Source organism: Drosophila yakuba, chromosome X (genome assembly GCF_016746365.2).
Source record: "Drosophila yakuba strain Tai18E2 chromosome X, Prin_Dyak_Tai18E2_2.1, whole genome shotgun sequence".
In the NCBI taxonomy this organism is placed as follows: domain Eukaryota; kingdom Metazoa; phylum Arthropoda; class Insecta; order Diptera; family Drosophilidae; genus Drosophila; species Drosophila yakuba.
This window is the reverse complement of record NC_052526.2, coordinates 7022821-7038438: the sequence shown is the minus strand read 5'-3', so window position 1 is coordinate 7038438 and position 15618 is coordinate 7022821. Positions and strand designations below refer to the sequence as shown.

The window sequence follows — 15618 nt, the reverse complement described above, 5'->3', positions numbered from 1 at the left end:
ACAGCAGCAACAGCAGCAGGCGAAGCAAAGAGCAGAAGGCAGAAGGCAGCAGACAGGATGTGCAGGATGTGCGTGCACTCGAAGAAAATGCGCAGTGCAAACGCTAGAAATATTTGGTTATTAACTGATTTGTAAGCTGCTATTTTGCTATATATTATATTTATAATTTTTCAAAGGATAATTGCAAATAAGGACATTTGGCAAATACTTGATAGTTATGAGCTGGTTTTTTTTTGTTACTTATTTTCACTTATTTTCCACTTATTATTTTCCCACTCATTTTCATTGTAGTGAAAAAAAGGGGATTTTTTTTGTGCCAAAAATCTTCAGAACACTTTGTGTTGCAAGTTTGCGCCTCTCTACGTTTTAAGTGAAAATGCATATTTCGCAGTGCAGGCTTGAGGGGGCGGGAAAGAGACGGCGAGTGAACAATCTGCGTTTTTCTGTTGTGTGTGGTGTATATTTACTCCAACAACAACAACAACAAAAGCAGCAGCAGCAGCAGCAGCAGCAGCAACAAGATTGCAATTGAACTTTCGGCAAAAGGGTGCGATGAAACCGAATAACGCACTAATCCCCAGCCAGGACCCCTGAGAGTACGAACATCCGCCTACGCCAGCCACGCCCCCATACCCATACACCCATACACCCATACACCCATACACCCATAGAAATCAACTCAACACACAGCGCCCGTTTTGTGTTAGTTAAAAATTCTTTTTGTGTGTTAAACAACAACCCGAAAACACGAAAAAATAGAAAGGTGGCCAAAAGAAGCCAAAAGCCTCCAAAACACAGAAAAAAAATACAAAAAAAAAACAAAGCGCGCCAAAAACTAAATTTGAAAGCATTGCCAAAACGGGGGCTACAGTGGGAACTGCCTACAGTGGCCAGCGTTAAAATAGTGCCACTTTAAGTACTCAGTACTAGTGCTATAAACATGACTTATTAACTGATTAATTCTTAAAGTGATTAATTCATAAAATGATAAAATTGATTAATTCATATTGATTAATTCATAAATTGATTAATTCATAAACTGATTAATTAATAAATTTATTCATTCATAAATTTATTAATTCATAAACTGATTAATTCATAATTAGATTAATTCATAAACTGATTAATTCATAATTAGATTAATTCATAAACTGATTAATTCATAATTAGATTAATTCGTAAATTTATTCATTCATAAATTGATTAATTCGTAAATTTATTCATTCATAAATTGATTAATTCATAAATTTATTCATTCATAAATTAATTAATTCATAAATTGATTTATTCATAAAATGATTAATTCGTAAATTTATTCATTCATAAATGGATTAATTCATAAATTGATTTATTCACAAATTGATTAATTCATAAATTGATTTATTCATAAATAGATTAATTAATCAATTGACTTAAAAGTTAGACAAACATTGATTCAAACCCACATGCTTACTTTTGCAATGGCACGTAATTCTTAAACTATCTCATGCCATGCATCACTATTCGCTTGACCGCGAGTGTGTGCGCTACAATACATATGTTTGTGTGCCATCCTCTTTGGGCAATTAAACTGGTGACACGCCGTTGTTATTGTTGTTGTTTTATTAATTTGTTCATTGCATTTTAAGTGATCGCCGCTCTCCCTGTTGCTCTTTTGTGCATTATGCTGATGGAAAGTAAACGCAGTAAGAAGTGGTTGGGCTGCATTTTACCCATTTTCCCCATTTTACCCATTTTCATTTGGAATTTGATGTTTTGCGCCATTTTTCCCGCTGGCTTGGCTGTCAAAAAGCGGCCAAAAGTATGCAACACGCTGCAGCGCGGCTTAAATGTCCCCCAAATGTCCCAGGGGCGCCACTCCAACAGGGGGGGGGGGGGGGGGTGGGGATGGTGTTGAGGGGGGAGGGGGGTGTATAGAGTGTGTGCGCTGCAGCAAAAGTCACTTGGCAAAAGACTGGCCGCCGTTTATGAAATTTTGAACAAAATTGAAATTACGCTAATTGTTTGGACTCTCGCGTACACCCCTGGATTTTGCCAGGGGGGGGGGGGGTGAGTTTGCAAAGGGCGGGGCGGGGGTAGGTAGGAAGTGGATGGGAGGGGGGAGGGGTGGGGTGGGGGCTACTGGGGATTGGTTGTGCCTGGCGAAAGCAAAAACAATTAGCGAATTTGATGAGCAAATCCTCGTTACACGCGTTACAGCGACGTTGCAAAAGGGGGGTTACAACGTTTGGCGGGGGGTGTAACCCTCCCCCCCCCCCCTTGTTGGTGCAGCTAATTAATAGACTTTTGTGTGTGTAAGTGTGTGTGTGTGTCTCAGGCTTGTGGCTCCTCCACTCTGTGTGCTTCATTTTTGTTTGTCCAGCGCATTAGCCGCCAATTCGCTTTCGTATCCACATCCACATCCGCATCCGCATCCGCATGTGGAACACCCCCACCCCCCCACATACACACATACACATACACATGCACATGCACATCCGCAACCAATTTGTTTGCCTGGCAGTTTGTCAGTTTTGCGGCTCTCGCTGCGAGTGTGTTTGCTAATTAGTAAATCATAATTACTCACTCGCATTTCACAATTCGTAAGCTCCACGCTGGCCCACCTCCTCCTGCTCCTCCCACTTCACTCACTTTACCCACTTTTATAGGCTCCACATTTTCCCAATGTCGAATCGAATCCATCTGTCCACTGTCCACTGTCCAATGTGCAATCCACCATTCCACCCGTGAAATCCATCCATTCAGCCGCCATTATTCGCCATTCGTTCGGTCAGGTCGAGAGTTTTTCGGTCCGCTCCAAATGTGTCAACCTCGCCGCAGGACACTGCGAGAAAATGGAGGAGATACAGCATTGAATTCCATTTCCAACAGATGGTAACTGCAATTGCCAAACGAGAAATATGCCCAAAAAAACAGGGATTCTTTATAAATTATAATAATTATAAGTAATAAATATTAATAAAGAAAAAAAAACAGCGAAGTTATCGTGATGTTACGATAATCCCATTATGCCGATAAATATCGATTATATCGATGACTTTGCCATTTGGTTTTGATTTTATTATCATCATGTTATAAACCCATTGTGCCGATAAATATCGATTGTATCGATTACTTTGCCACTTTGTTTTGATTGTATTATCATAATGTTATAATCCCATTATGCCGATAAATATCGATGACTGCCACTTTGTTTTGATTTCATTGCTACAAACGAGTATTCGAATGCAGTGAGCATTTTCTCTGAGTGCAGCGGTAAACGCGTCTTTCTAATGGCCCCGCATGAAATGCATAAAGGCAGCTCACACACACAGGTGCAATAGCCAAATGGATGGGATAATGGTGGGGCTCCCACTGTACTGTGCTGCTTTGATTGTTGTTATCCCCAAAAGAGATTAAAAGAGTTGTGCTTGTGTGTGTGTGTGTGTTTGTGAGGGGGGAGGGGGGAATATTAACAAGCCATTTCTCAGCGTTGCTTGTTGGGATTAGTTGTTGTCAAAAACTGAAGAGCTTACGAGGGCTTTTTTCAGTGCAATTACTTTTTTAAGACCCATTTTCGTGTTACCTTTTCCACGCACATAATGCGAAGTGTGAAAAGCAACTGTGTAGATTGGCTGTAGTCACATTTAGACCAAATAATTGTCAAAAAGGCAAACTAATTACCAACTTAAACTTAAACTTGAACGTAAACGTGAAACGTAAATGGGGAAAAACCGAAAAAGGGCCCAAAAAATAATCCAACAGAAAGCCATAGAGTCAACACACACACACACACACAAAGAGAGAGGAGAAAGTAAGTAAGCATCTGCTAATAATGTGTGCATGTGTGTGTGTGTGTGTGTGTGGCTTCTTCAGCTGCTGCGCTCTCTTTCACTCGCTGTGGCGCCATCTCTTTCTGGCCGAGACTTTTGCTTACATATGTAATTAAATTGCTCAATTAAAATTGCACACCCTTTTGATTATCGCTGGCGCACTCCATCTCTGTCGCTCTCTGTCTCTCTCTCTCTCTCTCTCTCTCTCTCTCTCTCTCTTCTTTTCTCTCTGTCTCTGTCTGTTATTAATCAGAGCAAATCGTTGTCCAAGAAGCAAGGCTTTACACACAAAGAAAATGCATGGCATCGTTCTAGAGAATCTTTTGATAAAAGATCATTTGATTTGTATAATAATTATTTAGTTTAAAATTTTTCAAATATTCAAAATAGTTAGCAAAGTTTAGCCACAAAAATTGCTTGCAACACCTTAAGTTTCGAGTTTCGTATTGCATATTTTCCAGTGTATTCACACACACACATATGTGCAGGACTCCAGTGAAATGACGGCCACAATTGCCCGGAATAAAATATGCTTTCGTTTTATTTCTTCTTTTTTTTGTTTTTTTTTGTTGTTATTTCAATTTTCTTTTGTGTTGGGCTGCCACTGCCACTGATGCTGTTGCTGTGGCCGCTTTTCCTTCCCCACCTTGCCCGCCTTACCGCTTTTCCGCCTTTCCGCTTTTCCGCCCTGACATCGCTTTCCCGCTTTTCCGCTTTCCCGCTTTCCCGCTCCGCTTCTCTTGAGCCAGCGCCGCCTTTGCCGTTAAATCAACACCATTTCGCAAATTAAAAGTGCCAAGCAAAGCGTTTGCAGCTCATGCCGTTCATATTAACTCTATTTACAATTATACCGCGCCATCTCACTATCAGCTGCAATGGAATATGTTATATGTGATGCTGTTCGTTGAGGAGTTCAAATAGATTGCTGGTTGCATTAGAACAAATCTGGAAAATTTTAAAACGAAAATAGCAAATTTATTTAAAAATATACCAAAAATACCGAATATACGAAAAGTAAAGAATATACCACATATAAGTAATATAGAAAATATAAAGAATATACAAAATATAAAGAATATACAAAATATAAAGAATATACAAAATATAAAAAAAATACAAAATATAAAAAATATACAAAATATAAAGAATATACAAAATATAAAGAATATGCAAAATATAAAGAATATACAAAATATAAAGAATATACAAAATATAAAGAATATACAAAATATAAAGAGTATACAAAATATAAACAACATGCTAAATATAATCAGGATACAAAATATAAAGAATATACAAAATATAAAGAATATGCAAAATATAAAGAATATAGAAAATATAAAGAATATGCAAAATATAATCAGGATACAAAATATAAAGAATATACAAGATATAAAGAATATACAAAATATAAACAACATGCAAAATATACCAAATATAACGCATATACCAAATATAAAGAATAAACCAAATATAAATAAATATGCTGCCAAAGTAATCTAGTACCAGCTATGAATGGGCACTAGTGGATGTAGCTTTTATTTATTTCTTTGCGGGTTGCTCTCTCCAAACCAAAGCTAGTAAAAATACCAAACGAAAAGTACCAAAATACTAAATATACCAAAGAGCAGCTTGCTGCATCTATGGAGTTGATGCCTCGCCTTGCTGTGCTGTGCTGTATTGTGCTGTACTGTGCGGCTCTGTTTCACTTCCCCTAAATTGCCATTCTCTTTGCATACTCGTATGTGCATACCGAAACACGCCCCCTCCCCTTTCCGCCCACTTTCCGCCCACTTTCACCCACTGAACGCGCTGCTCTTTGATGTTTGCACAAGTTGGCAACTCAACTCAACTCAACTCAACTCAAATCGACTCGACTCGACTTCTTCTGCTTGTGCTTCCTCATCTACTTGGTGGCTCGTGGCTCGTGCTTCTTGCGCTCTGCCAACAGCAAATTCCCCATGGTGCTAATTAGCGGCGGTGTCCTTCGTCCTTCGTCCTTCTGCCCCTCGTCCTGCCAACGTTTTGCTTGCTCTTGCGCTACGAAAACGCGTATATATTTTTTAATTGGCCACTTTCGGCATTTCCATCGCTGTTGGTCTTCACTGTGGCTTCTGCTATCTCCAAATGGATTGATTGCTGTTGTTATGCCAGATTTAATTGGATTTGCGTGTGTTTAAATACAATCACTGCTAGTTTTCGAAATAAAAAACACACTTGGAAATTGAAAAAAAAAAAGAATTTTCTTTAAAAAAATTAATTAAGTTGTTGAACTTTTATAATTGCTTAAGTGACCAAATTTTCAAGAAATATATTTTTCAAAATTAAAACGAGTTACTCAAAGCACACAGCAGTGGACATGACTGCACTTTCTAGGTCCTTTATTATCCTTTTTGCCACCCCAACCCCCCTCACCACCCCCCTCACCCCCCTAACCGCAGTCCCTTCAACTCATCAATTGTTGTTTTCAATTGTCTAATTGAAAGTTAAATACATTTTTGGTAACTTGTGCAGAAATTTTATGCTGCTGCAGCAGACTCCACAATCCGTTGGGACTTGCAACGCGTGCAAAAGAGACAGTGAGATGGCGCCAGAGCGAGAGGCAACTATATATATATATATATGTATATATAGTGAAGCAGTTTGGGGTTAATTTCTGTTTGTTGTTGGCTGGCCAAAACTATTTGCCCAAATGCTGCAAATTTAATTGCACATTTAATGCGCTTGATGAGTGCAAATGAGTTGCTGGCAATCAAAGTGATAAATAAGATTTATCACCAGAGATTGGTAGCAAGTCTTTGAAGCAGCTAAGTGTACATAATGCTAATTGGCAAGGACCTTACTGGGTCAGCATCCCACACACACACACACACACACACACACACACACACACATAGAGATGGAGAGACATTAGGCCTACACACACGCATTTAAACGCCCCGCCCACCAAGCAGCGCCCCCTTTTCCATAGAACTCCTCAATATTTACTCTTTGTACTTGCAAAAGAAATTGTACTAATGGAATTATTTCATTTTGAAGAGCAGTGCGAGCGAGAGAGGGAGAGAGAGAGAGAGGAAGAGCGAGATGGAGATGGTGGGGTGTGCGTTGCGTCTCGTTTTGTTTTGTTTTGTTTGTCGTTTTGATTTACTTTTGGTTTTCGTATTTTACCACCACTCCCCCCTCCACCCTGCGACTTGCCAATGGTCCTGATATTTTTTATATTTCCTTGCTGTGCAAATAGCTCGCAATGTTCCACGTTTCATCTGCTGCTCTATCGCCGTCTCGCTCTGCTCATTCTTGTGCCTTCTCTGTCTCCAAAGTCGCGACTGCAGAAATCAAAGTAGAAAAGTCACCGGCAGATGCGAAAGAAGCGCTGCGATACACACAGAGAAAATGTGTTTTTTTGTGGGGAAAAATGTAAAGAGAAATCCAAAGAAAATTCAACGAAACATCAATGAAAATTCAAAAAAATATCAATAAAAATTAAAAGAAATATTAATGAAAATTTAAAGAAATAATAATGAAAATTCAAAGAAATATCAATGAAAATTAAAAGAAATATCAATGAAAATTCAAAGAAATAATAATGAAAATTCAAAGAAATATCAATGAAAATTCAAAGAAATATTAATGAAAATTTAAAGAAATAATAATGAAAATTCAAAGGAATATCAATGAAAATTCAAAGAAATAATAATGAAAATTCAAAGAAATATCAATGAAAATTCAACGAAATATCAATGAAAATTCAAAGAAATATCAATGAAAATTAAAAGAAATATCAATGAAAATTCAAAGAAATATCAATGAAAATTCAAAGAAATATCAATGAAAATTCAAAGAAATATTAATGAAAATTTAAAGAAATATTAATGAAAATTTAAAGAAATAATAATGAAAATTCAAAGAAATATCAATGAAAATTCAACGAAATATCAATGAAAATTCAAAGAAATATTAATAAAAAATCAAAGAAATATTAATGGAAATTCAAAAAAATATTAATAAAAAATCAAAGAAATATTAATGAAAATTTAAAGAATATTTAAAAAGAATATTCAGTTTTTAAGGATCATAAGAGAAGCAATCGGCGTTCTTTTTTCTCAGTGTACGAAGGAAACCTGGGAAAGCGCAAACCTCAAGCTGAATGCCAACTTGCCCCTCCCCCCATTCACCCACCACACCCCCCTACCCACCCACTTGGCCGCGTTGAAACTTTTTTGTTTTCCTTTGGGGCGGTTCAAATAATTTTTTGACTGATTGAATTATTAATAAAATTGATCGAAATGCAAAGAGAGCCGCGCCGACGACAACGAACGATGCTGGTCAGCAAACAAAAAATAATACAAAAAAAAATGAAAAGAAATAAGAATATATGTACATATATAAAAAAAACATAGCTGAGCGGAAATTCATACCACAGTGTTCGATTTTTCATCTTTGCTTTTCTTATTTGTTGTTATTATTTGATTGAATTACTTTAAAGGCGAGTGCAGTGGGGAAATTCGCCCACATAAGTATGCTACACTAAATGCCATATGCATGTATTGATGTACATATGCATGTATTGATGTACATATGCATGTATTGATGTACATATGCATGTATTGATGTACATATGCATGCATTGATGTACATATGCATGTATGTATGTGCATATGCATTTATGTACGTACGTTTATGTGAGTCCAGATTGAGAATCAGAAGTTTTGTGCTGCGGGTCACATTTAATTAACACAAATTTCCATTAATGTGCATTAATTACAGACGACTTCATTTTGTTGAACTGGCATATGTTGTGTTGCTTTATGTTTTGTTATGGCGAACAGGACATCAATTGTGCCTGACATTTGATCAGTCGACATTGAGTTTCCATCAAACTGAGGCGCTGTTAATTACTCCATTATTTGTGGTTCGATTATAATTGAATAGTAATGCTTGTAATGCCAATTGGAAAAAATAAATGACTGAGAGGCTTTAAAATATATATAAATATATATATATATATACGACTTGCAATGATAATCGAAATTATCCTTTAACAATGATAAATATCAAACTTTTTTAATCGACATTTAATGTTTTTTTTTGTGTTTTTTTGTGCTAGCTGCCATTGCTGAAGTGTATTAAATATTTACAGAGTATTTTTAATTCACAATTAAATAATGAAAAGCCAGGTTTGCTTCTGCACTCGATGCTCCTTTTTTTTTTTGGCTTTTTTCTTCTTTTTTTTTTTTAACGTTCAGGGAACTCTGAGCCCCCAATGTCGACCAATTGCCTTTTTATTAATTAATTTATTTGGTCTTGCCGCTGTTTTATTGCTGCTGTTGTTGCCAGCCTCGTTGTGGCATGTGCCCCACATGCTGACGTCCTGCATGAACTTCAGTTCGTTTTCATTTCGAATATTATTTTTTTTTATTCCGATGTGGCACCTTCTCCTTGCAACACATATGTATGTTTGTATACTACATATGTATGTATGTATGTGCGGCGTTTTCATATCTATCAATGCTACATTAAACAAATATTTATTTGCAACAAAAAAAAAACTTGATGCCAATGAACAAAGTAGTTGGGTATCCATAGAGAGTATCTTTGGGTCACCCATTTATGCAACTCCATTGAAACCGGAATTTGTTTTCATTTTTATTTTTATTTTTACAACACGTTTGTTTTGTTGTTTTGTTTTTATATTTTGTTGGTTGGCCGCTATTTGTTGATCAATTTCTGGTTTGTTGTTGTTGTTGCTGTTGCTGTTATTAATATTAAATATTTAGTTTGTGATTTTTATTTAATTTGCAATCTATAATTGCAATGTGATTGAGCTTTTTCAGCGCAGTTGAAAAAGTGTTGCCTACATTTGTGCGCCTCGCTTTTTATTTCTTTTTTGTGTGGCTTTTAAATGGCAGCCCAGTTAACTGCTGATCCACCTGTCCTGCACTCACCCCCCCGCAGCCCGCACCCCGCCCCTCCCCGCTTAACAATCAAAATTAAAATGAGTGGCTTATTAAAATTTTAACGCTCAAAAAGCATTTTACTCATCAGTGCTGTTTTTTTTCCCCATTTTTTTCTTCCTTTGCTCGGACAGCGTATAAAGTTGGGTGGTGTGGGTGGCGTGGGTGGTGTGGGTGGTTTGGGTGGGTGGCAGGTGGTGGTGCAGAATGTGGGGTAAAGCGGTAAAGCGGTGGGGTGAAGGCTACTTTGATGTATTTTCATATTCCACCGAGACCCGCGAAAAACGCAGGCTGGAGAAAGTGCAGAGGCTTGATGGGCAGCAGGGGGAGGGGTGGCGAAGAAAGTAGACTGCTACAAGGACGAAAAGGACTCTGCTCCCTCTCTCTCCCTCTCTCCCTCTCACTCTCTCTGTTTGGTCAGCATTCAGTCTATCTGACATTTAAAACGCTGATTGATTTTACTCGCAATTATTCTTTATTCCCATCATCTCATCTCATTTCCTTATCTCCTTAACTCAACCTCATCTCCTGCCTCGCTTCATTTTAATTACATTGATTTTGGTTAAATGCCGCAATTGTGTTTGCCTCCTCTATTTGCACATCATTAAAATTTGAAAATTATTAAAGTGGCACAACAAAAACTAAGACAAACACAAATTCTGCCACCGAATCGCGTTTTTCAGTGGGTGGTGGTGATTTTGATGGGTTGGCTTTTCCCAATTGGAATTTTAGGTGGATGTTCTTCGGCGGATAATCCATTTGATGGAAAAGTTTTCACTTTGCATAGCCACAGCCTTGAATTTCAATTGAATGGCATTGAATTTAAGCTTTTACGCAAATAATAAGTAATAAACTTGAGTTGGAGCAGAGAAACTATGGCAATATATTCAAACATTTTTGCAGCTTTCAGTTATTTTCCAGCTATATTTCCACCTATATTTATTGCCTTCCAACCTGCCATCCATTCATCCATCCATCCATCCATCCATCCATCCATCCATCCATCCATCCATCCATCCATCCATCCATCCATCCATCCATCCATCCATCCATTTATCCATCCATCCATCCATCCATTTATCCAACAATCTTCCTGTGGCGCATCCTTCGTGGAAAACTGAAGGGTGGCAGGCGTTTTAAAATATTCAATTGGCTGCTGCTCATTATTTGTTAAGTGGCTTAATGAAAGCGCTTCCCCCTCCCCCCTTCCCCCCTACCCCTCCGTTATCCTTGCCACCAGGATCTCCCCTCGTTTTCCTGACCAGCAGCTTTAATTAAATCGCATTTTTTAATGTGTTTGCATAACTTTTTGCCTACACTCCGCAAATAATTCGCAACGCTTTAGCTTTGGCATTAGGCATTTAAATGAATCAAGGGATGAAAAGTTGATGAATTGTTGTGGAATCAATTGAAATGGTTTTTCAATGTCTAGATTTAGAAATTTATTTTCGGCATAGTAACGCCTTTTTTCGCCGCGTGTAGCCACATTCACTAACCTTAGCAACTCATTTCTTCCGCTTTTTCGCCGCAGACAAACTGGCCAGCTGCTTTGTGTGCAAGGCGGAGGCGTGTCCACGCACACGCCCACTGAAGAAGGGGCGTGGCCAGCAGTACGGCATTCCGGACGAGACGATTCCGGCGGGCGCACGTGTCTGCAACAGCTGCCAATGCAAATCGGTGCGCAGCCGCTATCCCAACTGTCCGCTGCCCACGTGCCCCAATCCCAAGGATCGGGCACAGCGCCTGCGGAACATTCCCTCCCGTCTCTTCGAACTGGCGCCCGAGCTGCGCGATCCCCTGATAGCCGAGTTCCAAATACCGCCCCACGCCACCCGCTGCTGCTCCGCCTGCCTCATGCGCATCCGCCGCAAGCTGGATCCGCAGCTGAATCTCAACGATGGCTCCAGTGGCGGCGCCGGCAGCGGCAGTGGCGGCGACGAGACGGATGTCAGCACCTCGTCCTGTGATGAACGCGAGCCGGGCGGTTCCGACACCGCTTCCGTGGACAGTCCCGAGAATCTGCAGCGCCACAAGTCCCTCACGTTGGTCAAACAGCAGCAGCAGCAGCAACAGCAACAGCAGCAGCAACAGCAGCAGCATCAACAGCAGCTATCGCAGCCACAACCACCGCCAGCACCGCAGCAGAAGGGCGGCTCATCATCGAGTGGTGGGCGTGGTGGAGATCAGGGTGCGCCACTGATTATCACACCCACACGAATGGGCAGCAAGGCGGGATCGGGATCGGGATCGGGTTCGGGTTCGGGATCAGCGGGCGACAATGATCGCCTGCTGCCACCCGCCGCTGGCCAGGCGCCCAAGAAGCAGAAGACCAGCGAGGAGTACGATTCCTCGGCCACCGAAACGGCGGATGAGGAGAACGAGAACTCGCCGGCCAATCGCCAGAGTCCCAAGGTTCTATTCCACGGCCATGGACACGGACATGGCGGCGGTCATGCCAATAATGTGGCCGGCCTACAGCCGCCGGTGGGCAATATGGTGGCTGGTGGTGCTGGTGGTGCTGGTGGTGTCCAAGCGGGTGGAGCACCAGGCCAACAGGTGAACGGACCAATGGCCATGCGGCGCGAGGCTGTCAACAATGTGCAGGATTGCGTATTCTCGGTGATTGAGCGCTCGCTGAAGCACAAGGGGCCGCAACCCAAGGGCGGCCAGGGTCAGCAGCAGGGTCAGGGACAAGGACAAGGACAGGGTCAAGGACAAGCACAGGGACAAGGACAGGGACAGGGCCAGGCTCAAGGACAAAGCCAGTCGCCATCCCAGCAGCAGCAGCAGCAGCAGCAGCAGCAATCTGCCAACAATCTGGAACGCAAGGAGCTGACCATTGTAAGGGAATACCGCCAGGATCCGGGCATTCTGAAGCAGCAGCAGCAGGTGGGCGGAGTACCGCCCACCTCGGGCGCTGGCAGTCTGCCGCATGGCACCTCCGTGCAGAAGCTACCATCCCGACCGGCTGCAGTGGCACCACCGCCACCGGCTCATCCACTGACGCCCACCAGCACAGGAAGTGGCAGCAACAATGGAACCAGCGATAGTCTGGCCACCTTGTCGGTGGTGAACACGCACATGGGCGTGGTGGCGCAGCTGGGTCATCCGGCGCTAATGGCGCATGCCAGTTCCGCTGGCGGTGTCGGTGTCGGTGTGGACAAGGCAACCATAACGCCGGTGGTCAAGGGCGCCAGTGGATCATCGAAGAGCGGCGGTACGTCCAGTCACTCACACACGCCCACGCCGCCGGATACCATCATCTACAATGTGCCAGCGGCGCATCCGCAACGCGGCATTCCACCGCCGCCGTCACAGCACTCGGTGCATCCAGCGCATCCAGCGCATCCAGCGCATCCAGCGCATCCAACGCATCCTGCCCATCCGTCGCATACACAGCATCCGGCCCATCCGCAGCATCCGTCGCATGGCCAGCATCCGCAGCTGCAAGTGCCGGAACCGGAGCCGCAAACCCTCGACTTGAGCATCAAGAAGCCGCCGCGCGATGGCCACTCACCGCACACGGGTGCCGGTGGCTCGGGCTCCGGCTCCGGCTCGATTGGAGCATCGTCCTCCGCCGCAGAACGACATCATGGCCCCCCGCCGCCGACCATGTCGATGAAGCACATTGTACGCTCGGGCGGCATGTATCGCGGCGACACCGTCACCGTTCCATCGCTGGCCGCGCCCAGTTCGTATCTGTATCCCACACCGCCGCACGGCGTGCTCAAGGCCACCGGCGGCGTTGGCGTGGTGCCCGGCGTGCTGCCCGGTGTGCCCGGCAGCGCACTGTATCTGCAACCAGTCCCAGTGCCCGTGCCCATTTCCATTTCCGGGCAGGGCCAACTGCCGCCGAGAGCTGGACAACCGCCGCCGGCACAGCCGCCATCCGGCGGCAGGGGTGTGGCCAAGGCGCCGCCCAAGCTGAGTCCCCAGCAGGCTCACCACCTTCATCCCAGTCACGGCCACTCGCCGTCGCAGCAACAACAGCAGCAGCAGCAGCAACAACAGGCGGCTGCAGCAGCAGCAGCAGCAGCACAACAACAGCAATTGCTGGTGAAGAGCGGCTCGATCACGCATGGAACACCGGCGAACAGTGCCCAGCAGCAGATAATCGTGCATGCACCAGCGACTGGAGCGTCGGCACCCTCCTCCCTGCTGAGTCCCAAGTTCGAGGGTCTGGTCAGGCAAACGACACCGGAGGGCGTGGGTTCGGTTGGAGGACCTGGTGGCCCGGGTGGTCCGGGTGGACCAGGTGGCAAGCATGGTTCGATAACGCAGGGCACACCGCTGCACATGCCGCCGCATCATTTGGAAACGAAGCGGCCATACGAGAGCTACTACAAGAGCACCCAGCGTCACAGTCCCGCCCAGCAACCGGGTGGCAATCAGCAACTGGCGCCACCGCCGCAGCAATCCTCGCCACAGGCGCCACCGCCCCAGGGCTATGGTGTGGGCGTGAGCTCGCCCTACGCACGCTCGCCATTCGGCGGGGTGGTGGAGCAGCCCCAGGTGCTGAGCACGCGCCAAATCGTGATGCACGACTACATCACCTCGCAGCAGATGCAGGGACAGCAGCAGCAACAACAGCAGCAACAGCAACAGCAGCAGCAACAGCAGCAACAGCGCAACATGTCGCGCGGCAGCAGTGCCAGCGGCGGTGGAGGCGGCGGTGGCTCCGACAAGGAGTCGCCCTCGCCGCGCAACAGTGTGGGCAGTGCCAGTGGCTTTGCCTATGGCGGCGACAAGGAATCGGCGCCACGTGGCCGACCGGAGTACTCCAGTCGTGCATCGCCCGCCGATCATGCGAATAGGTGAGTGTGGAATACCCTGTACTTTTGTATTTATACATCATTTACCCCATACATTTTTTGTATTCAGCACACCGAGTCCGCATCGCACGCCGCCGCCGCAGCGGCAAGGCGTCATCCAGAGGCACAACACGGGCTCCAAGCCACCATCACCGGCTGCTCCGCCGCCGAGCAGGATGCACATGCCGCCGTATCAATATGCTCCAAGTAAGTGCTTGTATTTCAAATCAACCAAATCCTGCACAGAAACTAATACACAATGTCCACAGGTGGTCACGATGCATTGGCCTCGTTTGTGGACGTGGCCGTGCAGCAGCCGCAATTGCCGGTGCCGTCGCAAAAGGATGACAAATCGCCGGGTGCCGCAACGGCGCCGGGACAAGTGCCCGGACCCGGTGCTGGTCCACCACTTGGACCCTCATCACTGCCGCCACACGCTGTGGTCGGCGTTGCGCAGCCACCGCCGCCGACCGCACACCACGATCAGCGGTATCGCGATCTAACGCTGCACCATCATCATCATACCCTCGTGCAGCAGCAGATTGCGCAGCAGCAGCATTACCGCAGCCTCAATGTGGCCGCCCAGGTCGATATGCAGCGGCACATGGATCAGGCGAAGCGTGTGCTGCGCCACCACCAGCAGCAGCACCAGGCGCAGCAGCAGCACAACCATGCCCTCGAGCGTGACCGAGAGATTCAGGAGCGGATGCGCGAACGGGATCGTGAGCGGGAAAGAGAGCGCGAGCGTGAGCGTGACCGCGAGCAGCGGGAACGGGAGCGGGAACGTGAACGCGAGCGGGAACGAGAGCGCGAGCGACGTGAACAGGATCGAGAGCGGCGTGTGGTGGCCGAGGAACGGGAGCGCGATAGTCGACGCATGGAGCGCATGTTTGCCGGCAATGTGGTCGCCGCATCAGGTGGCGCCGGCGGCGGTGGACCACCGCCTGGCCAATTTCTGCGTGCCTCGGTGCCGGAGACTGGGCCACCGCGCTCCATACCAGATCGCGAACGGGAGTAAGTATTTGCCATATGATCATATGA

The 15618-nt window shown here is 44.8% G+C and overlaps 1 protein-coding gene across 6 annotated transcripts in view; it reads left to right on the top strand.

Moving 5' to 3' along the window:
• Positions 1 to 15618, top strand: part of LOC6524527 — a 61474-nt gene that overhangs the window by 42971 nt on the left and 2885 nt on the right. For all 6 annotated transcript variants that reach the window (XM_039377647.2, XM_039377646.2, XM_039377644.2 and 3 more), the window contains 3 exons: positions 11298 to 14580; positions 14648 to 14784; positions 14847 to 15591. In XM_039377647.2, the coding sequence (XP_039233581.1) occupies positions 11298 to 14580; positions 14648 to 14784; positions 14847 to 15591 (4165 nt within the window). The remainder of the gene's footprint in view (positions 1 to 11297; positions 14581 to 14647; positions 14785 to 14846; positions 15592 to 15618) is intronic.